General features: G+C 41.0%; 2 protein-coding genes across 6 annotated transcripts in view; one reads left to right on the top strand and one right to left on the bottom strand.

Annotated features, from left to right (window-relative positions):
• sun1b (Sad1 and UNC84 domain containing 1b) overlaps window positions 1-25,870 on the top strand; it is a 74,403-nt gene extending 48,533 nt beyond the window's left edge. For 4 of the 5 annotated variants that reach the window (XM_062036639.1, XM_062036637.1, XM_062036640.1 and 1 more), the window contains 17 exons: window positions 4,654-4,782; window positions 6,239-6,325; window positions 7,319-7,429; window positions 7,512-7,631; window positions 7,699-7,792; window positions 7,885-7,943; window positions 9,836-10,026; window positions 10,101-10,364; window positions 10,453-10,545; window positions 13,620-13,711; window positions 13,790-13,934; window positions 18,180-18,491; window positions 18,567-18,651; window positions 22,136-22,251; window positions 22,333-22,500; window positions 22,601-22,693; window positions 22,773-25,870. In XM_062036639.1, coding sequence (XP_061892623.1) covers window positions 4,654-4,782; window positions 6,239-6,325; window positions 7,319-7,429; window positions 7,512-7,631; window positions 7,699-7,792; window positions 7,885-7,943; window positions 9,836-10,026; window positions 10,101-10,364; window positions 10,453-10,545; window positions 13,620-13,711; window positions 13,790-13,934; window positions 18,180-18,491; window positions 18,567-18,651; window positions 22,136-22,251; window positions 22,333-22,500; window positions 22,601-22,693; window positions 22,773-22,889 — 2,276 coding nt within the window. In that variant the 3' untranslated portion in view covers window positions 22,890-25,870. The remainder of the gene's footprint in view (window positions 1-4,653; window positions 4,783-6,238; window positions 6,326-7,318; window positions 7,430-7,511; window positions 7,632-7,698; window positions 7,793-7,884; window positions 7,944-9,835; window positions 10,027-10,100; window positions 10,365-10,452; window positions 10,546-13,619; window positions 13,712-13,789; window positions 13,935-18,179; window positions 18,492-18,566; window positions 18,652-22,135; window positions 22,252-22,332; window positions 22,501-22,600; window positions 22,694-22,772) is intronic. The other variant, XM_062036638.1, reaches the window with a different exon arrangement.
• LOC133642449 (uncharacterized) lies at window positions 565-4,377 on the bottom strand. The gene is made up of 2 exons (XM_062036641.1): window positions 3,418-4,377; window positions 565-2,346 (listed from the first exon to the last, which is right to left on the bottom strand). Exon 1 carries the CDS (start codon window positions 4,246-4,248, stop codon window positions 3,427-3,429), a length of 822 nt encoding a protein of 273 aa, XP_061892625.1. The 5' UTR covers window positions 4,249-4,377; the 3' UTR covers window positions 565-2,346; window positions 3,418-3,426.
• Window positions 25,871-26,502: the final 632 nt, after the last annotated feature.

The following is a 26,502-nucleotide window of genomic DNA, read 5'->3' as shown; positions in this document are numbered from 1 at the left end:
CGTGGTAACTGTTTAGCTAAGGAATTAATCGGAAACAGCTCACTTTTTTGGTAGTTAAGTTTGTAGCCCGAGTGTGTGCCAAACCGCTCCAGAATGTCAAATATTACCGGGAGCGAGCTAGCAGGGTCCGAGATGTACAAGAGCAGGTCATCCGCATAAAGCGAGACTTTGTGTAGCGTGTCCGACCGGGTGATACCTTTAAAGCCTGCCTCCGCGCGCAGCCAAAGAGCAAGGGGTTCTATCGCAATAGCAAACAGTAATGGAGACAACGGGCAACCTTGTCTAGTGCCTCTTTTAAGAAAAATTGGGGCGGATAGTGTATTATTTGTACGTACCGAAGCTACCGGGGACGAGTACAAAAGTTTAACCCAGAGAATGAAATCCTCATTAAAACCAAACCGACCCATCGCTTCAAATAGATACTCCCATTCAACCCTGTCAAAGGCTTTCTCCGCATCGAGGGATACTACCACCTCCGGGGTCGAGGGGTTTGGCGAATGGATAATGTTTAGGAGGCGCCGAGTGTTGTGTGAGGATTGTCGGCCTAGCATAAAACCTGTTTGATCCAACGAGATGATAGAAGGCATCACCCTTTGGAGCCGGAGAGCGAGAACCTTGGATAGAATTTTTAGATCTACATTTAAGAGCGAAATTGGTCTATAGCTGCTGCAAAGCAGGGGGTCTTTTTCTTTTTTTAGGATGAGAGAAATGGTGGCCCTCGATAAGGTTTCTGGGAGGCGATGTTGCAGAAAAGCTTCATTATACATGTCTCTTAGAGCCGGAGCAAGAACACTGGAGAAAGTTTTGTAATATTCTGCACTAAAGCCATCCGGGCCGGGTGATTTATTGCTCTGTAATGATTTGATGGCTTCCGTAATCTCAATGACACTAATGGGCTGGCCCAGGCCCCTCGCAGCCCCACATTCTATCTGGGGGAATGTTGTATCGCTAAACAGTTCATCTGAGGAAGGGGGGCAGTCTGAGGTATATAATGTTGTATAAAATGCAGCAAATGTTTCATTAATCTTAGCTGGATCAGTATGTAGTTCTCCTGTGTTAGAGCGAATAGACGTGATTAGTCTCGAAGATGCTTCCTCCCTGACCCGGTGGGCTAAGAGCCTGCCAGCTTTTTCCCCAGATTCAAAAAATCGTTGTCTGGATTTGAGCAGTTGTAATTTCGCTCTATTGACAGACATAAGGTCAAAGTCAGTTTGTAGGCGAAGGCGTTCTTTATATAGTGTCGGGTCTGGGTTTGAAGCGTACTTATCGTCAAGATCCTTAATCTTGCGGAGCAGCTCAGTGATTTGAATGGTCTCTGTCTTATTTAGGTTTGAAACAAAAGATATAAGTTGACCTCTAATATAGGCTTTAGATGCCTCCCACAGTATACCTCTTCTGATTTCTGGCGAGTCGTTCAGTTCGAAAAAACACTTAATTTGATCTTGTAGGAAATTCTTATAGCGGTCTTCTGCTAATAAGGCTGAGTTGAATCGCCATTGTTTAAGGGGTCTAGGTTGAGTGTCCATATTGATGTCTACTGAGGTGGGGGCATGATCCGAGATTACAATACTATGGTAATTACATGTTTTGGTTTTGGAAAGTAGTCTATTGTCGAGAAGAAAGAAGTCTATCCGAGTGTAAGTGTGATGTACATGGGAGAAATAGGAAAATTGTTTAATTGTAGGGGAGGCATGTCTCCATGGGTCTGTAAGACCTAACTGTTTAGCGAAAGTATCAAGTGTTTTAGCTGAATTAGATAAGGGAGCCAGTTTGTTAGATGATCGATCCAGTACAGGATCCTGTACCAGGTTAAAGTCCCCGCCCATAATGATAAAATGGTTTCCAATGTTCGGAAATGATGTAAACAGTTTAGTCACATAAGAACTGTCATCCCAGTTGGGTCCATAAACGCTAGCGAGTATGACTGGGGTGCCTTGCAGCTTTCCGGACACAATAATATAACGACCAGCCGGGTCTGCTACAATTTGATTGAGTTCGAACGAAATATTTTTACGAATAAGGATAGCTGTGCCCCTGGCCCTTTCGTTGAATTTTGAATGGAAAATATGGCTGATCCAGCCTCTTTTAAGTCGTGAAATCTCTCTGTTGCGAAGGTGGGTCTCCTGAATGAAAAATATATCTCCTTTGAGGTTTTGCAAATGGGTCAAGACCCTCCCTATTTTAGTGGCGCTCCCCACTCCCCTCACATTCCATGAAACAAATCTAAGTGTATTACTGGCGCTTGTCATACCTCACCATGTCCAACTAGGAGAGCAGAACGGGCTGATGTATACACGCGGGTCAGGAGGGGGGCTGATGCATGATAACTGGAAACTGCAGAGAGTACTGGTAAGAGGGGGGGATGAAACAGAAGCGTGAGAGGAAGGAATGAGGAGATAAACAAACCCATAAAAACACATACATATAGAAAACACAACAGACTCACACACATACTCGCAGACACAACAACATACAACAATGCCAGGTGGGTTAAACCTGGGAACCACCTACAGGGCCAATGTCCCAGGACCTGAGAACCCCATTGTCGAAACTGAACCTTAAGTGTCCTTTTCACAGCAGTGCGCTGTCCTCGCGCCTGCGTGGACGTATCCATATCGGCTTCCGGTTTTTTCCACCTCCCGAGACCAATAGATTGGCTCCAACTGAGTCAGAACATTTTAAAGTGCATCAAAACTGCAATATATTTCCTCAAGAAACATAGTACCCAGTACTAAGATAACTTCAGAAAGCGAGAAAGAACTTATAAAAGTGTAAACAACTCAAAAAACATATAGCAACCTAAAGTACAAGTGGTGCCATGTACATATACATATATACACACACCTATATACATATGTATACATACATACACACACACCCATGCATGAACGTGCATACCATCATGGGTGTGTGGGTAAGGAATAACAGTAACCAACCAAGAGATAAGTAGGTCAGCGGTTAGGTCAAATACCAACAGAAAAAGTTAACCACAGTGTAGAAATATATATCTATTAGAACATGTTAAATAAATGTAAAGGGGAGACCAAATAATTTGCGTGTCGATGTAGCAAAATAAAACATAATTACCAATATTGCGGGTTGTTTAAACAATGCTGATAAATGTATATTAACCAGGTTAGCTCTAGAATGTCAGTATAATATATTAGCTGAAAGGTTAAACAAAGAGTGAATGAAAGTGGATCCAATGAGTGACCACCCAGATGTAATATTCACGGTCAGGCCTGGAGTTGGCGATATGTTAGGATGGTTAACCGTGATAAAGCAGGCAATGATTGTTAAGGTTGGTGCCGGCAGTGTAGGCTCCAGACATGGCTGCAGTTAGCCAAGCTAGCGCCGTCCTGCCATGCACTGTGGGATAGTCACATCGTATCAAACAAAGTTTCAATAAAGTCATACCAACTGAGATTACTCTTTTGAATGTTCTTGGCTGCGTTGATTGTGGGATTTGACGAAATCTTGGGCGTCTTTGAGAGATGCGAGTCGTCGTCTCTTTCCACCTTCGGTTGAAACCATTAGCTTGGCCGGATAGTGGAGTGCTGGTTTGAGGCCCAGATTGTAGAGATCCCTCATGACGTCCCGGTACACGGCCCGCTGTTCCAGTATTTCAGGGCAGTAGTCTTCAAAGATGTGTATCGGTGAGTCCTTGTACTTTAGTTTGCCCCTGCGTTTCCGAGCTTCCCGCACCACCAGCTCCCTCGTCTGGAATCGGTGGAAGCATATCACGATAGCACGCGGTCTCTCACCGGGGCCTGGCTTTGCTGTTAGCGAGCGGTGGGCACGGTCCAGCTCCGGGGTCGACGACAGCGTGTGTTCACCCAAGACTTCGACCAGCAGTTGAGAGAAGAACGTTGTTGGGTTTGGACCTTCGATGTTTTCGGGTACGCCGACAATTCTTATGTTGTTCCGACGACTTCTGCTCTCCAAGTCTATTAGCTTAGCTTTTAGCCTCGCGTTCTCCTCGGTTACGAATGTTAGCTTGGTGTTCATAGCCAGCATATCCTGGCTGGTTGTGTCGGCAAACAGTTCTAGTGAGGAGAGACGCTTCTGGTTTTCCAGAAGTGTGGTCTGAATACAGTCCAGCGTGTTGTTGAGTTTGGAAAAGGCGGAGTTAAACTCCGACGAGAGAGAAGTCTTGTGGTCCGCTAGCATTGTAGTTAGCGTAGCCATGATGGTACTTGCCGCCAGATCCTCCTTCCTTTGCTCCTCCTTTTTGGCTCTGTTAGACATTTTCTCATTTAGCGCGAAAAGGTATTAGTACTATTAAAACGTTAGTAGCAGTTACTGCATTCAGTCGAGCTATACAGAATGGTAGGAGTGAAATTTGCGGGAGCGTGAAAAAAGTGCGACTACTCCATCTTGTCGCCAACCGGAAGCCCTGATGAGCAATTTTATTCAATATAATTAATAATTGTGAGAAATATAGACACTTAAAAAACTATGTGCTGGTGGTGTTCTTGCTTTTTTTGGGGTTTGTTTAAAAATGGAATCTTAAGCAAATTGTAAACAGACCAATTTTATTCAAAACTAATTCAGTGTTTTGCATTGGAATTCTTTTCTTCTATCTCCTAAACTTTTTGTCTTTTGATAGTAATACTACTGTTTTGAATAAGTTGTATTTGTGCTTGTCACCAGGTGTGTTTGCATCATGTACAGACTCCATGAGACGGACAATGTCCTCCAGTTTGTCTCAAGTTTGGCTTTTAAAGCAAAACACTCTGGGCAGATTGATTGGCAACAAGTCAGAAGACTCTCAAGTACAAGGTAACAACCCCTTAAAACAATTCAAAAATCTCTTTTAGTTTGGGAAACTTTTAAGGTTAATTGTATGGCGAGTTAATCAGTTAGTTAAGTAATAAAGGATGACTTATCAAATTATTTTTGCTTGCCTGCCTTGCAAAAACATGTGTCATTTATTTTGCATAACAGGGCTATTTTCTTCCAAGATTTATAATTCTGACAAAAAACATAACAAAATGTCTGCTGAGGATGCTGGTTCTCAGGAGTATATTAATTGTTTCCTTGTGTGACATTTTGCCTACATTCACACTGCAGAGTAGGATGTCTACTTCAGATTTTTTTTTTGGTCAAATTTCATGTAATTGTTCACATTTCAAAAAATTGGATTTCTAATGTGAATGCAATTGGACCCACATACAGACATGACATCATGACGTCACACGTACATGGCTTCAAGAGTATTAGATCAGTCGTAGCAATTTCAAGAGTTTTGTGCAATCAGAGTCAATTATTTTCTGAACCGGATTATTGCGATGCAGAAGATAGAGAAGGAAGAAACCAAGCATATTGGATCTCCTAATTTAAGGTACATTTGCTTCGATATTTGTTCAGAAGAGCGGGTTGGCGAGCAGTTGGAGGCAGGAGTTGTGAAACATTGATGTGCGTTCCTAAAATGATTTTCGCCGGTTTTCTGCTCATTTGTCAACTATTTATTTTGCAACCGAAATTTGACGCTTACCACTATTTGATGACTTATTGGTCGGATGAACGTGACATGAGCGTTGGGACTGCAGTTGCATTCGATACATATCCATTGTATATCCACATACAAAAAACGGCTGGGTCAGATTTGAAAAATTTGGGATTGATTGATTGATTGATTGAGACTTTTATTAGTAGGTTGCACAGTGAAGTACATATTCCGTACAATTGACCACTAAATGGTAACACCCGAATAAGTTTTTCAACTTGTTTAAGTCGGGGTCCACTTAAATGATTCAGATACAGATATATACTATCATCATAATACAGTCATCACACAAGATAATCACATTGAATTATGTACATTATTTACAATCAGGGGTGTGGAGGGGGGGGGTAGGATATGGACAGCAAGTAGTGGAGAGAGGGAGAGGGAGAGGGAGAGAGAGAGAGAGAGAGAGAGAGAGAGAGAGAGAGAGAGAGAGAGAGAGAGAGAGAGAGATCAGAAGGCATAAGAAAAAGTATCTGCATTTGATTGTTTACATTTGATTATTAGCAATCCGGGGAGGGTGTTAGTTTAGGGTTGTAGCTGCCTGGAGGTGAACTTTTATTGCGGATTTGAAGGAGGATAGAGATGCCCTTTCTTTTATACCTTATTGCATTGTTAAAAAATCTGATTCACGTTACATATTAGCAAAAAAAATCTGAATTGAACAAGGCTTTCCATTAGGCACTTTCATTTAGTTTGTTGTTGACGTTTCTTCTTTTCAACTTTCAGCTCACTCAAGTTTCTGCGGGAGCATGAATGTAGTAAATGATCTAGCAAATGAAGATGCATCACATCTCAATCTCAATGGTTCCCTGTGTAAGCATACGCACACACACACACACACACACACACACACACACACACACACACACACACACACACACACACACACACACACACACACACACACACACACTGGTTATCATTTGGAATGGGGACCAAGTTTTTGATCATCATTTGTGGGGACCACCCTTTCTACAGGTTGTGGAGGCATAAAAAAAAATGTGGTAAAATAGCCACTGCCCAGCTAGCTCATACACGTCTTTAAATCTCTGGATTGATGAAGTAATGTGCCGATCATTTTTACTGGGGACCTTGGGGAAAAAGAGTTCATACGGTTCATAGGGACCAAATTTAAATAATTTTGCATAATTCACACAAATTTGTACGTGACTACTGAGGATCATTTATAAAATAAAATAAAATAAATAAATAAATTTAAAAAATCCAAAAATGCTGTGCAAATGTCTCACACTCAAACTAACCAAAGCTTAAAGCACTTAGGCATCTTCAGAATGGATCTGACTATCATTTAAAAAGGTTTCCCTTTAGGGGACCTGTTTTTTTGTCCCCATACCGTCAGAGGTCCCCTAAAGGTGACTGTGTAAACAGCGATGTCCCCATTAAGTAAGCATTGCCAGAACACACACACACACACACTCGAACCACAGGTCAACTGCCTGTTGTCTGCCGATTGACAAAGCGTTAAACATGCATGACCTGTGTTAAGATTATTCTGCAGAGGTTGTGTGAACTGCTTTTCCTGTTCAGCAGCCTGTCAATAATGATAGATGATTATTTTTAGTATGATAGATGATTATTTTTAGTGAACTCACTCTGGTGCTTGGCAGCACACCCAAACAAAACAGCTCTGATTTATTTTCTGTTCAATGTCCATGCTTGTAATCCGGTTTGTTTGTGACACATTTTTTATTTGTGCTATCTCAATTTGTTTTGCACATTTTTACACGTGGGTTGAGTCATGCTGTTTGTTTTGTTTTTGCTTGCCATCATTTTTGGTGCACACAGGTGATGACTGTAAAGGGAAGCAGTTCTCTGAGACACAGACCGTCCTCCTCACACAGTCCTCCAGGTCTCAGCGCTTGGTGGGGGCGCTGTGGAGCCTACTGGCTTACACAGGTTGACCTGAGATGATCATTATGAGAGTATACAAGCTTTTTGAAATATAGACTAATATGCAGTGACTGTCACCCGTTTCCAGGTCACTGCCTCCTCCAGCCGGGTTATTTTGTGGCGAGAGGTGCTAAAGCTTTGGGTTCAAGTGTTGGGACAATGACACAGAGGATCCTCACACTATTGTGGACGGCTGTAACAGCACCAGGTTGGTCAAGTGTTCTCTCACGTGGGTCTGAAAATGTGCTCATCCTCTTTTACTTCAATCTCATCAGTGAAGGCGGGCCGGAGTCTGCTGTGGATTCTTGCCACTGGCTGGTACCAGCTCGTGTCCCTCATGTGTATTCTCAATGTCTTCTTTCTGACACGGTAAATGCAACAACCAAACTAATGGTTCCTTATTAATTTTTTCTTGTCTTTTTGTCAGTTTGGGTTTTAATTTACCAATGTGTAACTTTCAGATGCCTTCCCAAACTCTGGAAGCTTCTCCTGCTTCTTCTGCCCCTTCTGCTCCTCTTAGGTAAGTAGCTTTTTTTTTTAAACAGTTGGTAGTGCAGCAGTAGATTTTTTAACCAGCACACATCCCAAGTGTATGCAACTAATCAGGAGACACATTCAGGTCAGCCGGCCTTGGGCTTCTTGTCTATACTTCTAGTCCTACACCCTCATATTAACAGTGAAACGCATACTAATTCAGTGATGTTGATAGGTTTTCAATTTAGTGAATCTCTGGAATCCATAGGGAATATTCAGCGGGTCCCCAATAAAAGGGTCTGTTTACAACCTTTACGGGGGTGCCTAGAGGGCGCTAACTTTCCATAGTGTCATAAGAATTATATCCAGTTCAGTGTTTCCCATAAATTGTCAAGATACCTGTGGCGATGGGGGCGTGGCTATGGGCGTGGTCACCATGACATCATCGAGTAATTTGCATAATTTACTACAATGATATGATTTTCTCTAAAAAGGCTAAAAAAATGTATACTTACTAATTAATAATAACAGTTTTGTTTTAAAAGTCCATCCATCCATCCATTTTACATAATGAATACACAAAAGATAACTACTGCAGTATCAAATTAGTATCTGAAGCACCGTCTCCACGTGTGTTTATTGACAACAGGGTTATAACCTGGACACGTTAGCTCGTCGGTATGGTAACAGGTGACTGTTATTGCGTGCGTCTGCCCCGGCCCCCGAGTCAAACAGTGAGCGGCGGTGTTAATGAAGCAGCGTCAGGCTGCTCACCGTCAGTGAAACGCTCGGTGAAATCGCGGATTAACGTTAAATATATGACGAGCCGCGAGCGATGCAGCTATAACCTATCTCACCTGGTAGAGCACCCGCTGCGGCGACCCAGTTCGATGCCACCTGACAGTCGCTTTGCTCCGCGTCAATCCCCCCTCTCACCCTCTCACCCTCTCTCCCCCCTCCTCCGTCTCTCTCCAGCTGTCCTTTCAAAATAAATGCATTCAAATCCCGAAAATAAAAATTAAGAAAATCCGAGTTGTGGCAGACGTAATTCTTTCGTGGCGGGCCGCCACAAATAAATGAATGTGTGGGAAACACTGCAGTTAGGGCTGCACGATTAATCAACATCAAATTGACATTATTAAATTAGTGTGATAACGTAACCAGGGTACTTCCGCCCGATTGTAGCTGAGATAGGCTCCAGCGACCCCGAAGGGAATAAGCGGTAGAAAATGGATGGATGAATGGACGTAACCGCATGAGGCAGATTTTTATTTCTCTGCTGTCACCGACTTTTGAGTGACAGACATGTTCGCCAATCAGAATTTTTGTTTCATCTCTCGCTTCAAACAGGGAGAAAGAGGTTTCTCTCTGTCCATCGCTCTCAGCACCTGAGCGCGTTTACTTAACTGTAGAATTAACTGAACACAGTAAGCCCTCTTTTCAGTCATTAACAAACTTTGTCTTGGTTGGCTGCTTGGTCTCCAATGCTTTTTGCTAGTTATCGTGATTTCAAAACACGAGTGGTTGTTCACAATAAAGTGTTCTTCATAGTGAAAATAAGATGTGTCCCTGGTATGCATGGATCATGAGTTTGCTACGTCCTTTTAGATGTTTTTGCGTCAGACGCAGGACGCATACCTAGCAACAGGGGCGGTATAGCTCAGTTGGTAGAGTGGCCGTTCTAGCAACTTGAGGGTTCCAGGTTCAATCCCTGCTTCCGCCATCCTAGTCACTGCCGTTGTGTCCTTGGGCAAGACACTGTACCCACCTGCTCCCAGTGCTACCCACACTGGTTTAATTGTAACTTAGATATTGGGTTTCACTATGTAAAAGCGCTTTGAGTCACTAGAGAAAAGCGCTATATAAATATAATTCACTTCACTTCGCTTCACAACTTCACTGCTTATTTTGTTATGAACTCCTTTTATTCTCATGCAGCTTTGTGGCTGTGGGGTCCGTCCACCGCTGCCCTCTTAGCCTTCCTCCCAGCCGTAAACATCACTGAGTGGCGTCCTTCCTCTCCCATTACTTTCTTGTCCAACTTGGTGCCTGCCGCTGCTCCAATTCTTTCACCAAGACCAGAGTCACCAATTGCTCAGACACCAGCCACAACGGTTTCTCAGGCACCAGTAAGCTCGATAGCAATTGTCAATTATAATTTTAAAAGAAACTAGCATACTGAGTCAAAACATTTTCCCCTCAGCCAATTGTTGTCCCGAGTCTGGACTTGGAACGCCTTGAACGTTTGGAGCGCCAGCTCGCCCTTTTGTGGGAACGAGTGCAACAGAGTGACGAGAAGCAGGAGAAGCATCACACGGACATATTGAGTCTGTACAACAGCCTGAAGGAGAAGCTCCACACCGAGACAGACAGGGAGAGACTGGGCTTGTGGGTGTCATCCCTGCTCGAGCAGAGGTTGGGCGTGCTGCGGGGAGATCTCAAGCAGGACAGCATACTCAGAGTGCAGGTACACGGTTAATGTTGGCCTTGATTATTGAGTGTCAAGTTACATGAGTTTTGTTTGGCCTGAAATGTTTCTTTGCATTTCCGTGCAGAGCGAGGAGCAGCTGAAAGTGCTTCAAGAGAGTCAAACAACACGCTTAGCTGATTTGGAATTGCTGCTCAGCGCTTTGGCTTCCAAGACTGAGGTACACACAACAACACTTCAGAGCTTTCTAAAGAGGAAGAAGGATGTCAATGTCAATGCAATAATGGACTTGTTAGCTACAACATTAGGGCCTCAGTGTTGGCGCTAGGAATGGGGTCCCACAGTTAGGGCTGGGCGATATGGCCTTTTTTTTAATATCTCCATATTTTTATGCCATGTCACGATACACGATATACATCTCGATATTTTGCCTTAGCCTTGAATTAACACTTGATGCGTATAATCACAGCAGTATGATGATTCTATGGGTCTACATACTTCTTCATACTGCATTAATGTATGCTCATTTTAAACTCTCATGCAGAGAGGGAAATCACAACTAAGTCAATTTACCAAAACTGTATTCATTTAACAGTTATTAAGCAGTGGCACAAAGATTCATGTAATTTCAAAACAGAAAGTGCAAGATTGTCAGAGACATTTTAAAACAAGCTATGAGTGCACTTTTGTGCATGATGTCACTAAGATGACATATCAAAACAACACTAAATTAAAGTGCACTTTTTGTACAGAATGCCACTACAATAGTTAAAAACAGATAAAGTGCACTTTTGTGCATGATGTCACACAAGATATTTGAATAAGTGTCAAATAAAAATGAGCTGCATAATAGGAAATCAAATAGTATATGTCCTTCGTTATGTCAGAGGTTCCTGCGGACGTTATCTCCTTCTGTTGTTGACTATTATTTTCATACGGTGTTGATCTGGAAATGGTTGCTAGGGCATTTTGTCGGTGTGGTACCGAACGGAGATGTTGACATGCGGAGTTTCGAGCACTCTTCATTCTCTAGCGGGTGACTTTTCAATTGATGCTACAAATTAGCAGTCATGCTACTTTTGTAGCAACGCTTTTGCCGCATAATTGTTCAACGAATTCCTGCTTGAAGCCAAACCACCGCCAGACGATGGACCCCCTGCTGTTTTTCTTGGGAATTAATTATTCTTCCTTCATTTGTTACCATATTCGCACCTTCTTTCTCTCGTATTACCACTCGCACCGCACCGCTAGCACAACAGCTAATGCCGCTACCTCTCTGCTCCGCGAGGCGTGATAGTATGTGACGTATGTAAGAAGGTGCGCTTGTTTTATCTCTCTGTCTGTAGTGTAATGCCCGCAGCTAAAAGCAACTGCATGAGAACGTATACTCGAATATCACGAAATAGTCATTTTCTATATAGCACAGAGACAAACCCGCGATATATCGAGTATATTCAATATATCGCCCAGCCCTACCCACAGTACATTTTTGGGGTCCAGATTTATTGTTACTGTTTTGAAAACAATTATCCTGTTATATCTCACATTCTATATTGTGTTTTGGAAAAAGGTTGTCATCAACGTTACTTAATTCATTAAAAAAATTATACAAAAGAAAACACATTTTTATGCATTTGTAAATGTATCCAGTTATAAACATTAATTCACTTTCTTCTTTCCTTCATGGATCGAAACTTTACCGCTGCCGGTATTTTTTTCTCTATTTTTATTTAATAAGTTGTAGGGTTATTTATTTCAGTATAAAAGTGGAAAACGTTTTTTTCTTCGGTCATAAAATGATGATAATGGTGTGCCAGGGCATACATACATATGACAAATTGAATTGACTGTTCTCATCATCAGTCGTTTAAAAACCTTTCATGGCAAATAATGCCAACAAACTTAGAATTTTGCAAGTTAGTTTCAATGTCATTTAATACAGTGGCACTCAATGCTTCTAGCATTTCATCTCTGGCTTGGTGATGGCCATAAGCTGTGTGTTCCCCTTTAAGAATGGCGGTATGTGGGGTGAGTGACATGTGTAAGTAAGTGGGCAAGTTAGGAGAGGGAGCGCTAGCATGTTCAGGACTCAGGAGTGTTAATAGCATGGTGGATGTCCGCTTGGCTTTGTGGAAAACATAAATAAAGAGTTGTAACAAATCGACGGTCTCGTCATTCTGACCAAAGAGCGTAATTGTAGGGACCCAAATTGGAGGGTGTTTCTTGGTGCCTGGTGAGGCTGGATGTTTGAAAATCAGTGCACCCGGTCGTAAAGGTGTTCTTTTTCTTAGCCCGTTTACATGGCGTGCAAAACATCCTTCCATCTTCATAAGTGAGCCATTTGCTGAAAAGTGGCTCCTGAAGCCACTTTTCATTGAAGCTTCGCTTCTTGGGTTTATTTCTCGCCATGCGAAAACAGTAACACCCGGGAGTCCTAATACCGGAAATGCAGTATTTGTGATCGATAACACTTTCGGCGAATCAAAATGTAAGAAATTGTACCGGAAAGTGCATGACTTTGAAGTCGACCAATAATTAATAATTAATAACTTGACCCGGCAAATATAAACTAAACTAAACTAAACACCGGCGGAAAGCGATAATCGGTTAAAAAAAAATCAGTGTCCAAGGGACTGGTGGATTTACGGAATTTCGCGTCCTTTCTGATTTCAATGCTTAAAAAGACAGAAAAACGCCGTTAACTAGTTAACTTTAATTTCCCCTCAGGGATTAATAGAGTATTTCTGATTCTGATTAACGCCAACACTGGGCCTACACAATCTAGTAATAGCTTTATCAAAGATTCACCTTCACACAATAATAATCCCAGTTTTCGATGCAATTAGGGACATAATGATTAACTGTAATAAGGATGACAATGGCAAAACTCCCGACGGTGACTATTACCATATTAGATTAAAATAATCCAAAAACCCTGATTTATAACAACACTTGGATAAAACTCCCGACGGTGACTATTACCATATTAGATTAAAATAATCCAAAAACCCTGATTTATAACAACACTTGGATAAACCTGCCTGCGTGGGACCCTTGTTCCTTGGGTACCACACCTCTCGTTACATCCCGAGATGCAATGTGCTTTTATACTACTGCCAACTGTAAAACACATTGTAAATGACTACCTCTTAGAGTGTCATTCATAACTTCATTATTTTGTTTTGGATCTCACAAGACCAGTGACTGTATCTGTAAATGCACCAGTTTGTAATGAGATACACTGTGTATTTTGTGTTTCATAAAAGTGACCCATTCTGTTCCACTGTGTGTTAGGGGGTGCAGCAGAAACAGCGGCAATATGAGCTTGAGAAAGAGGACATGAAAAAGGAATTTGTCGCTCCGGTAGAAGACACACCTCCCCTTAGGTACAAACAACACTTGTTAGCGCTATCATGATAAAATCTACCTTCATTAAACTATACTGTGTGTTGTCTTTGCCACAGTGTGTTTGTGCAGCAGGAGGACCATGATGCTTTGCTGGCAGAGGTACAAAGACTTGAGTTGGACCTGGGCAGAATCAAGCAGGACCTGCAAGGTGTTATGGGATGTAAGGGCAAGTGTGAGCAGCTGGACTCGCTGCAGGAGACGGTAAGTTTGCAACTCATCCCCTTAGATCGGGGGGTCGGCAACCCACGGCTCGAGAGAAGCATGCGGCTCTTTAGCGCCACCCTAGTGGCTCCCTGGAGCTTTTTCAAAAATGTATGAAAATGTAAAAAGATGAGGGAAAAAATATGTATTTTTGATTTAATATAGTTTCTGTAGGAGGACACACATGACACAAACCTTCCTAATTGTTAGAAATCCCACTGTTATACTAAACATGCTTCACTGATGAGAGTATTTGGTGAACACCGTTTTGTCCTACTAATTGTGGCGGTCATTGAACTTAATGTATTTTGTTTACATGTATAACTTTCTCCGACGCTGCCAGAGGAAGACTTGTTTTATGCCACTCCTTTGTCTCATTTTGTCCACCAAAACTTTTTATGATGTGCGTGAATGCACAAAAATGAGCTTTGTTGATGCTATTGACTTGTTGGAGTGCTAATCAGGCATATTTGGTCGCTGCAAGACTGCAAGCTAATCGATGCAAACATGCTATCTCGGCTAGCTGTATGTAGGGATGTCCCGATCCAGGTTTTTGCACTTCCGATCCGATACCGATGTTGTTTTTGCACTTCCGATCCGATACCGATACTGGCCTAGCATGTATTAAAGTTTAAAGTTATTTAGCCTACTTAGTTGTCAGATTCATGTTGAAAAGGGTTTTAATACTCTTGATAACAACTAGCCAGCTGAATTAGGTGAGTTTGAATAATACACAATGGGGATGTTGACGTGCGGAGTTTCAAACACTCTTCATTTTCTAGCAGGGGACTTTTCAAATGATGCTACATATTAGCAGTAATGCTACTTTTTATAGCAACGCTTTTGCCCCACACTTGACAAATTACGGTTGTCTGTTTGACATATTCCCACTTGAAGCCAAACCACCGCCAGACGATGGACCCCCTGCTGTTTTTCTTGGGAATTAATTAATTCTTCCTTCATTACCGCTCACACGGCTACGCTAGCATCACAGCTATTGTTAGCCATGCTGCTACCTCTCTGCTGGGAGAGTGCGTATACGTATGTGACGTATGACGTGACAGTATGTGACGTGTGTAAGAAGGTGCGCTTGCTGTCTGTGAGAAGCAGACACAAGAAGGAGTGGGAAGAGCCTGTCGTGTAATGCTAGCAGCTAAAAGCAACTGCGTGAGAACGTATACTCGAATATCACGATATAGTCATTTTCTCCAATCCAATCCACTTTATTTATATAGCACATTTACACAACAAGAATGTTTCCAAAGTGCTGCACAGCCATGTTAAAAACAATATTAAAAACAATATTATGCTACACCAATGACTGAATAAAAACAAAGAATAAATGAATAGAAAACCAATACAAAAACAATATAAAAAATAAATATGATTAAAAACGATTTTAAAGGGTAAAACCAATTAAAACAGTAAAATAGACATCAAAATTAATTTAAAAAAAACACAGAGGACAACAGAGGACAGAAGACCACACAACTCACGTAGTGTTAAAAGCCAAAGAATAAAAGTGGGTCTTAAGACGAGACTTAAAACTAAGGCTGAAACGACGCGTCGACGTAGTCGACGTCATCGGTTACGTAAATACGTCGACGCCGTTTCTGTGCGTCGACGCGTCGCATATTTACGTCACACTACCGTCATGGCGGAGCGCAAAGCAGACTGCGAGCGAGGGGAAAAACGCACGCCAAAAGTCGTCAAAAGTGTGGGAGTATTTCAATACACAGCCTAATGTTGTTGTATGCACACTGTGTCGAGCGGAAATGGCCTATCATAGCAGCACAACGGCTATGAACGAACATTTGAAAAGAAAACCATCAACCATCAACTAGTCAATCGTCCGCGTTAGCATACGTTGTCATCATTACACAAAAACATGAATGTGTCATTTGTATCTGCTAGGGGTGTAACGGTATGTGTTTTGTATTGAACCGTTTCGGTACGGGGCTTTCGGTTCGGTACGGGGGTGTACCGAACGAGTTTCTAAGCTAAAGCTAACTTTAGCTGCTAAAGTCTTAACAAGTTGCTTTGCTCCTCTGCCTCTGTCTCAGCACGCAGCATTGTCCCACCCATACAACCATCAGATTGGTACACACGCAGCATTGTCCCACCCACACAACCATCTGATTGGTACACACGAAGCATTATCAGCCAATCAGCAGTGTGTATTCAGAGCGCATGTAGTCAGCGCTTCAGCGTGGAGCAGATAGGTGTTTAGCAGGTGAGCATCAGGCAGCGGACTCTCCCCAAATGATAATAAACACCTCCCAGTCAACTACTAGTAACATCACTATGAGCCCGTTGACCTACTAGAAACTTAAACCGCAGCTCAGCTCGCTCGCAGTCCTGGTTTGAGGTGAAGGCTAATTACCTCTCAGTTCCAGCCACATCGACCCCTTCTGAGCGCCTATTTTCAGCTGCTGGGAATATTGTAAACAAGAAAAGAAGCAAAGCAAGTAGACATGCTAACCTTTCTTCATTACAACTGTTAGTCACTCACTGGAATGAGTAGAATTGGTTATTGTGTACTGTGTTGGACTGGATGTTTATTTTGCACATTTTAAAAGCAATACTTAATGTTTACAGTGCTCCAGAATATTTAGATTGGCACTTTTTTTGTATTGGATGTTTATCTTTATTTTTGCACATTTTAGCAAATAAGCAATACTTTCACCTTTGTTGAAATGTTTACACTGTTGTTACAGAATATTTTGTTTTGCACTTTTTTGTATTGGATGTTTATCTTTATTTTTGCACATTTTAAAGCAAAATAAGCAATACTTTTACTTTTGAAATGCTTATACTATTGCAGAATATTAAGATTTGCACTGGATGTTTACTTTTATATTTGCACATTAAAAAGCAAATAAGCTACTTTTAATTTTGTTAAATGTTAAAAGTTTTAAATGTTTACATTGTTACAGAATATTTTGTCATGTTGTTGTCAATGTTGACTGAGTGGCCATACTTTTTTTTTTTGTAAATAAAAGCCATGCCTTTTGAAAAAACTGGTCTACTTTTATTTTTTCATCTTCATTTTAAATAAAATAAAGTAAAAAATAATCGGTAAAAGGAAAAATAATCTATAGATGAATCGAAAAAATAATCTATAGATTAACCGATTAATCGAAAAAAATAATCTATAGCTTAATCGATAGAAAAATAATCGTTAGCTGCAGCCTTACTTAAAACACTCCACTGTGGAAGCAGTTTGAACATGGAGGGGCAGAGTGTTCCAGAGCTTAGGGCCGACCACAGAGAAGGCCCTGTCTCCCCTGGTTTTAAGTCTCGTCCTATTTTCTATATCGCACAGAGACAGCTGACATTTTTACCGGTAACTTTTAATTCACATGGCCGTCTTAACGGTTAGGACACACACTTGTGGATGTGTTGAAGGTGTGCTGGAAAATGCGGAACGGAAATTAGGGAGCAGCAGAAAAGTGGAATGTATTATTTAAATCGGTGCGTTGGAAAACACGGACCGGAATTTTTTTTAAAACTGGATCTGGATCGGCATTTTCCCATGCCTTGCCGATACGCATTTTTTGGCAAATATCAGCGGCCGATCCGATCCAAATATCGGATCGGGACATCCCTAGCTGTATGTACATATTGCTTCATTATGCCTTGTATATTTGAGCTCATTTAATTTCCTTTGCTTATATCTTGTGCGTATTTGATTTATATTTGCATGTTTCATGAGACATTATCTCTATGTAATATTGGCTGCATTTCTGATAGTTGTTTGTGTGCCATGTTGTTCCAGACCACAGCAAACATTACCCCGCTTGCAAACATTTTAATAAATTCAGTAAAAGAAGACGGCCGACCGTTTCCTTTAGCTTGGACAAACACATCTATACTTTTGGCCAGTCTAAGCCAGTAATTTCAAGGAGTTATCTCACCCTCTGAGAAGCCTGCATTTTACTAATGTAAAAATGTAGAATAAATATTCAATTTCAACATTTCTGGCAACGAAGATTTGCGTCAGCCTGCGACACACTGTGATGTAGGCTATTATAGCTAATATAGACACATCATGTGTAGCCTTCATTAAAACACTTATATAAGGCTTTACATTTTTTACGGCTCCAGACAGATTTATTTTTTTCTATTTTTTGGTCCAATATGGCTCTCTTAACATTTTGGGTGCCGACCCCTGCCTTCGATATACAGCTCCCTTTTTTCACTTCCGTTTCATAGCAGTTTTAATTTGACGTGTCCTCTTTCCAGATAACTGCGCAGGTGTCCTCCCAGGTGCGTAAGGAGTTGCATGCTCTGTTCTATGGCAGCGGCTCGTCGGGAGAGGGTCAAGGGGAGGTGCCAGAGTCTCTGGTCCTCTGGCTTTCTCAGCGCTACGTGAGCACGCCCGATCTGCAGGCATGGCTCACCTCTCTGGAACAGAGAATCATGAGGAACGTGTCCATGCAGCTGGAGCTTAACCGAGCTCAGACTGTCATTGAGACAGAGTACAAGGCGTCTTTGGCGCACACAGTGACCGACTCTGTGCATATAGCTGCTGCAGCCGAAGGGCTGACAGAAGAGGTGATGTGTTTAAACTGCTTCATATTAGTTTTGGGCTTTTATTTGATGTTAACATTTCAATGTTCTGTATCCCAGCATGTAAAGCTGATTGTCCAGAATGCGTTGAAGCTCTACTCTCAGGACAGGACTGGTCTGGTGGACTATGCTCTGGAGTCTGGAGGTAAGGAAAGCCGTGATCCTCATGACCAGTCCATAGCTAACCCCATAATGGAGGCAAGGGGGTTAGCTTGCTTGCTTTCCATACTGTCGGTATCAATATATTATGTTTTATGTAGCCAGACTGAAAGCTCTATACAGATGTCTGCTGACCTAGATGAGAGGATGCAGTGAGCACCAGTGTTAAATCTACAATCATTTATTACTCTCCTTACATATGTATATATTGCGATATATATTGCAGCCTCCTGCCAAAACGATATATATGTAACATTATACTTGGTAAATGATAATAGAACCATTTCAAAAGGAGTTACAAAGGCTCCTACTTTTGCAGCTGATGTATGCAGTCACATATTCAATCATTTCAAAACTATTATAAAACTACTTGCTAATTTATTCATGTTAATGGATGGTTACTTTTTGCTGGAACATGTTAATATCTACACTTGTCTTAAAATGTACTAAGCTTGTTTTATTATGTTGTTCCACTACTTGATACTAGAACACATAATGTTCAATATCATTGAATGATTACGTTTTTTATTTAAAATTATAATCAGGCGAAACCACAAGATGGTGATCTAAAACTATAAATTAGATATATGATTTATTTCCTACTAATGGATTTGGTTTAACTCTTTTTGTTTTAGCCCTTAAAGCCCACCTCTGTCCAGGGACCTACTTTACGAATTCCCATCACTATTGCATAATAAGCAGTAACGAGCCACGTTTTTTTATTTTTAAAATACTGATTATATATATATATATATATATATATATATATATATATATATATATATACATATATATATATATATATATATATATATATATATATATATATATATATATATATATATATATATATATATATATATTTTTTTACATTTAGGGCAGACAACAATATATGTTGTATGTAAATATGATGTAATGGATAGGAATGTCTGATGCTGGATGTCAATAAAAATGTAATGAAAAAAATGTTTTTAAATACTATTTATAGTTTATTTAATTTTATATTTCCATAAGTTTCAAAATATGTACATTTGCCAACATTACGGTGACAAACAGAACAAATGTGTAGAAATGTTTTACCCGGAATATATTAGACAGCGCACATCCTAACAACAGCCTTTTCCTTACCCACCCTTTTCACAACAATCGCTTTATGATGAAAGCGACGTCAGGAACCAACGATAGGCCCATTTGTCCATCCATCCATCCATCCATGTTCTACGGCTTATCCGTCTCGGGTCGCGGGGGTGGGGGGGCTGGAGCTTATCCCTGCTGCACTTGGGCGGAAGGCAGGGTACACCCTGGACAAGTTGCTACACTCACATTCACACACGAGGGCCAATTTACTGTTGCCATTCAGCGTATCCCCACGTGCATGTCTTTGGAGGTGGAAGGAAGCCACAATAACAAAAAATGACAAAAGATTTTGTGATAAAAACTACTGTAGTATCGACCCTGTATTGATACTATACTTGAAAATGTTACTGTCGATATTTGTTCATGTTAATCCGCTCTAGCTTGCGGTTAGCATATTCTCCTATGGTGTATCGTGTAGATTAGAATGTTTAGCCATAATTTGGTAAGAAACATAGTTTATTTGCCACTATGTAGGTGAGGATTGCTGACGTAGAAGTGGCTTTGCACTGTGGAGGGATGTTAGCCGCTAGCGAGGACTCTACACTGCGTTGAGGTGGTCAATTTTGCAGGACACAGCTGCAATGTGTCATCAACATGAAATGAAAGGAAATGAAATGAGTGTATTTCGGTCACATAATCAACCATTTTGTGTGATCAATTTAACAGCACAGATTATACATATTACCAATCATACACATACACATACACGTACAAAAAGAAAAAGAATGACCGAAAAAGGAATAGGCTTATATTTGCCAATCCTATACATTCACTGAAAATTAGATTGCCTGGAACATCAACATTCAAAAAATCAATGGGATGAAAGTAATCGTTGCTATATTTTATAATTTCCCCTTATTTTACCTTTCAAGGCTTTCTTAAACCTAAACAAAGAACTCCATGTCTTCAACTCATCAATGAGCTTGTTCCATTATTAAACTCCTAAAGCTGAAAAACGTTTGTATTTTATATTCGTTCTTACTTTATCTATTTCAAAAATCAATATCCCCCGTAAATTATAGTTGTCTCCTCTTAATTGAAATAACTTAAGAATACAACCTGGAAGGCTGTTGTTCTTTACTCGAAACACAATTTCCATTGTTTTTAAAAACACAATATCTGAACGTTTTAACACATTAGAACTTATCAATAATGGGGTTGGTAGGTTCATAGTAGCACGCTTTGTGTATTATTCTAATTAACCTTTTTTGAAGTTTAATTATTGGGTCTGTTTGTTTTATAAACATTTCCCCAAACTTCAACACAATATGTTGGATATGGAAAAATAAAAGAATAATATAACATTTGCAGACATTTCTTATTCAGCATGTGTCTTACTTTATAAAGAATAGCAATTGATTGGGATAGAGATGTCCGATAATATCGGACTGCCGATATTATCGGCCGATAAATGCTTTAAAATGTAATATAGGAAATTATTGGTTTCAAAATTATCGGTATCGGTTTCAAAAAGTAAAATTTATGACTTTTTAAAACGCAGCCGTGTACACGGACGTAGGAAGAAGTCCAGAGCGCCAATAAACCTTAAAGACACTGCCTTTGCGTGCCGGTCCAGTCACATAATATCTACGGCTTTTAACACACACAAGGGAATGCAATTCATACTTGGTCAACAGCCATACAGGTCACACTGAGGGTGACCGTATAAACAACTTTAACACTGTTACAAATACGCGCCACACTGTGAACCCACACCAAACAAGAATGACAAACACATTTCGGGAGAACATCCGCCCCGTAACACAACATAAACACAACAGAACAAATACCCAGAACCCCTTGCACCACTAACTCTTCCGGGACGCTACAATATACACCCCCCGCTGTATATATCGGTATCGGTAATTAAGAGTTGGACAATATCGGATATCGGCAAAAAAGCCATTATCGGACAGCTCTAGATTTGGATATTTTTCCCTTTATATATTCAATCTGCGGTTTCCAACATAATTTATGATCAATTATTATTCCCAAGAACTTAGTTTCATATACTCTTATCCATTTCCGCTTGATATAATTTTAATTTTGCTTCACAATTTGTCCTTGCACCGCTTAACACCATACATTTTGTTTTCTTATCATGCATAATCACAATATAACGATAATTATTTAAAACCTTATTGTCGGCCAAATTGATATCATTTACATATATTGAATATCGCCCAACCCTATCTCCAATGTATAGTATGTAGGATTGATATGCTGTGATGTAACTACCATTACAGTCCTCTATTCATTTATTTCTATGTCATTTATGTACTAGTTTATGCCATCCAGAAGTAGTGTGCGATAATTACTGTAATTGTGTTTAGGTGGCAGTATCCTCAGTACTCGCTGCTCTGAAACGTATGAAACCAAGACGGCCCTCATGAGCCTGTTTGGTCTCCCACTCTGGTACTTCTCCCAGTCGCCGCGAGTTGTCATCCAGGTAAAGCCACGTGTCATTGTGATAACATTAAGATCACTTTAGTAAATGATGAATAAATGCTTCTCTTCGCCCCTCCATCAGCCTGACATGTACCCGGGTAACTGCTGGGCTTTCAAAGGCTCGCAGGGTTATCTGGTGATCAGGCTTTCACTAAGGATCAAGCCCACATCCTTTTGCTTGGAGCACATCGCCAAAGCCCTGTCACCGACTGGAAACATCACCAGCGCCCCTCAGAACTTCACAGTCTTTGTAAGGAACACAACTTTTTTCTTTTTTAAAAAAAAAACAAAACAGGTGTTTTTAACCTTAAAATATCAATGATAAAATTTGGATGTTGGCTCATGTACAGGGTCTAGATGATGAGTATCAAGAAGAGGGCGATTTGCTTGGTCATTACACTTACCAGGAAGATGGAGAATCAATGCAGATTTTCCCCGTTCAGGTAATTTCAACTATAATGTTCAGAACATCAAATAAAAATGGTATTCTGTGTACAGAGCAAAGATTCCCTTGCCTTTCAGGAGCCGACTGCCAAGGCCTTCCAGATTATAGAGGTGCGCGTGTTGTCTAATTGGGGACATCCAGATTACACCTGCTTGTATCGCTTCCGAGTCCACGGAGAGCCAAGGCCTCAGTGAACCAACTACCACTATATATACATGCACACTCTCAATATATTTTTAAAAAACTCAACCTATCTGTACATAGCTCTTCCAACTCCTGAGGTGAAGACGCTCTGAAGTTCCTGTTGATGTTTATATGCGAGAGAATATCCAAAAGATTGTCGAAAGAAAGTAAGCCAAACTGGATCACGGAGGTGGGTTTGTGTTGCTGAAATACTCACGAGGATGTCTGCATGAGTGAACAAAAGAAGATTTGAAGTCCAAATCGTGTTTTCCTCTTGCACTGAATCAACACATGAGGGCACAAGACAGAACAATTGGAAAGGAATTAGGACATACCGCATCCCGATCTCATTTGGGGTGTGTTCTAAGTCATCCACAATAAATGTTTCCTCTTGTATTTTAATTTGGGTGGCTGGGCATCATGCCACTTGTTTTGGGTTTGTCAGAAAATCTGAATGTTTTTCTACTTTGGAGGCTTGATGCAAGTCCCCCTTTAAGCGCACTGCAGCACTACACTGAACAAAAATATAAATGCAAATCTTCTGTTTTTACTCCTATTTTTCATGAGTTGAACTCAAAGATCTACAACTTTTACTATGTACACGAAATACCTACTACTCTCAAATAGTTTTTCATAAATCCGTGTTAGTGAGCATTTCTTTTTTGCCAAGATAATCCATCCCACCTCATAGGTGTAGCATATCAGGATGCTGATTAAACTGCATGATTATCGCACAGGTGTGCCTTAGGCTGCCCATAATAAAAGGCCACGCTGAAATGTGCAGTTTTATAACACAGATGATGCAGGTTTTGGGGGAGTGTGCAATTGGCATGCTGACTGCAGGATTGTCCACCAGAGCTGTTGCCCATTACCGTATTTTTCTGAGTATAAGTCGCACCTGCCGAAAATGCATAATGAAGAAGGAAAAAAACATAAATAAGTCGCACTGGAGCCCGGCCAAACTATGAAAAAAACTGCGACTTATAGTCTGAAAAATACGGTAATTGTTCATTTCTCCACCATAAGCAGTCTCCAAAGGCGTTTCAGAAAATTTGGAAGTACATCCAACCGGCCTCACAAACGCAGACCACACGTTACCACACCAGCCCAGGACCTCCACATCCAGATTGTGCATTTCTCCACCATAAGCCGTCTCCAACGTCGTTTCAGAGAATTTGGAAGTACATCCAACCGGCCTCACAAACGCAGACCACATGTTACCACACCAGCCCAGGACCTCCACATCCAGCAGGTGCACCTCCATGATTGTCTGAGACCTGCCACCCGGACAGCTGCTGCAACAATTAGTTTGCAGAACCAAAGAATTTCTGCAGAAACCCGACAAACTCTCAGGGATGCTCATCTGCATGCTTGTCGTCCTCATCGGGGTCTCGACCTGACTGCAGTTGGTCGTCGTAACTGACTTGAGTGGGCAAATGCTGATATTCAATGGCGTCTGGGATGTTGGAGAGGTGTTCTATTCACGGATGAATCCCAGTTTTTACTTCTGGGCAGTTGGCAAACAGCGTGTGTGACGTCAACCTTGATGTCAACGTTGTGAATTGAGTGGCCCATGGTGGAGGTGGGGTTGTGGTATGGGCAGGCATATGTTACGGACAACGAACACAATTGATAGCATTTTTGCATGCACAGAGATACCGTGACGAGATCCTGAGGCCCATTATTGTGCCAGTCACCCGAGACCATCGTCTCATGTGGCGGCATGACAATGCACGGCCCCATGTTGCAAGGGTCTGGGTGCAATTTCTGGCCAGCATACTCACCATACATGTTGCCCATTGAGCATGTTTGGGATGCTGAGAATCGGCGTATACGTGTTCCAGTTCCTGCCAATATTCAGTAACTTCGCACAGCAATTGAGGAGGAGTGGACCAACATTCCACAGGCCACAATCCACAACCGGATCAACTCTATGCGAAGTTGATGTGTTTCACTGCATGAGGCAAATGGTGGTCACACCAGATACTGACTGCTCTTTGACACCCCCAGACCTCAATAAAGCAAAACTGCACATTTCAGAGTGGCCTTTTATTTTGGGCAGCCTAAGGCACACCAGTACATTAATTCTGCCGTTTAATCAGCATCTTGATATGCCACATTTGTGAGGTGGGATGGATTATCTTGGTAAAGTAGAAGTGCTCACTAACACATATTTGTGAACATTTGAGAGGAATACGTCTTTTGTGTATATAGTAAAAGTTTTAGATATTTGAGTTCAACTCACGAAAAATGGGAGAAAAAACCAACATGTTGCGTCTATATTTTTGTTCAGTATATAAACCACTGACCTAAGGAGCTCTGTACATTAGCCAGCATTGATATAGCGTGTGTGTGCTTATGAAAGGACTTTGAGGATTGCAACCAGCATGTGGCTCTTCCTGACCTACTTTTTTTAAATGTACATTTTCATGAGTGTTCTCTATGAAAGACATGTGCCTAGATCTCCAATTGGCAATCAGTACAGAAAGGTTAACCTCGAGTTGTCTCCTTTCTCGGTTACTGCTTCCCTTTATCCGAAGCCCAGACCGAATGTAATCTGTACATTTGTATTGTCTATATAGTTATCTGCTTTTACAATGTTGATTTATATTAAAAAAAAAACGTTATTATTGTATAACCATTATTTACACTGTTACTCATGTTTTTTTTTGTTCATTTGTTTTTAGGGGTTGATAATGTTTTGTATGGATGCACTGCAGAAGATGCCATCGAGAGTTTGTTTAAAGAACTTAGATTTTTATTTCAAATATACAAGAATACCTAAAATATGTACAACTTGTTTTTTCACAGTCTTATTTATTAAGTCAATTGGTGACTGCAGAATATAAATTGATGCAATGTATATTTTGTCTAAAAAGCTCTTCAGTGCATTTTGGAAGCGTCTTGGGGATTTTTTTTTTTAAAGATAAATTGCTATTTTTGTTCTCATTTAAGACAACTGTTCTGGAGTATATTCCAATAAAACATTTAATTTTGAATAGTATTTATTTGTTCACAACCCAAGGTCAACATTAACAAATATTTGTACATACACTTTATTGCCCAAAGTATTTGTCCGCTCATCCAAATGATCAGAATTAGGTGTCCTAATCACTCGGCCCGGCCACAGGTGTATAAAATCAAGCACTTAGGCATTGAGACTGTTTCTACAAACATTTGTGAAAGAATGGGCCACTTTCAGGAGCTCAGTGATTTCCAGCGTGGAACGGTCATAGGATGCCACCTGTGCAACAAATCCAGTCGTGAAATTTCCTCGCTCCTAAATATTCCAAAGTCAACTGTGGGCTTTATTATAAGAACATGGAAGAGTTCGGGAACAACAGCAACTCAGCCACCAAGTGGTAGGCCACATAAACTTGACAGAGAGGGGTCAGCGGATGCTGAAGCGCATAGTGCAAAGACTTTCTGCACAGTCAGTTGCTACAGAGGTCCAAGCTTCATGTGACCTACCAATTAGCCCACGTACAGTACGCAGAGAGCTTCATGGAATGGGTTTCCATGGCCGAGCAGCTGCATCTAAACCATACATCACCAAGTCCAATGCAAAGCGTGGGATGCAGTGGTGTAAAGCACGTCGCCACTGGACTCTAGAGCAGTGGAGAC

Source organism: Entelurus aequoreus, linkage group LG25 (genome assembly GCF_033978785.1).
Source record: "Entelurus aequoreus isolate RoL-2023_Sb linkage group LG25, RoL_Eaeq_v1.1, whole genome shotgun sequence".
Taxonomy (NCBI): domain Eukaryota; kingdom Metazoa; phylum Chordata; class Actinopteri; order Syngnathiformes; family Syngnathidae; genus Entelurus; species Entelurus aequoreus.
Note: the sequence above shows the minus strand (reverse complement) of the source record. Positions and strands in the feature narration are given on the sequence as shown.

Bases quoted from the DNA above. Each gene is read 5' to 3' on its own strand.
- LOC133642449 (XM_062036641.1), bottom strand. From the start codon at position 4,248: ATGTCTAACAGAGCCAAAAAGGAGGAGCAAAGGAAGGAGGATCTGGCG.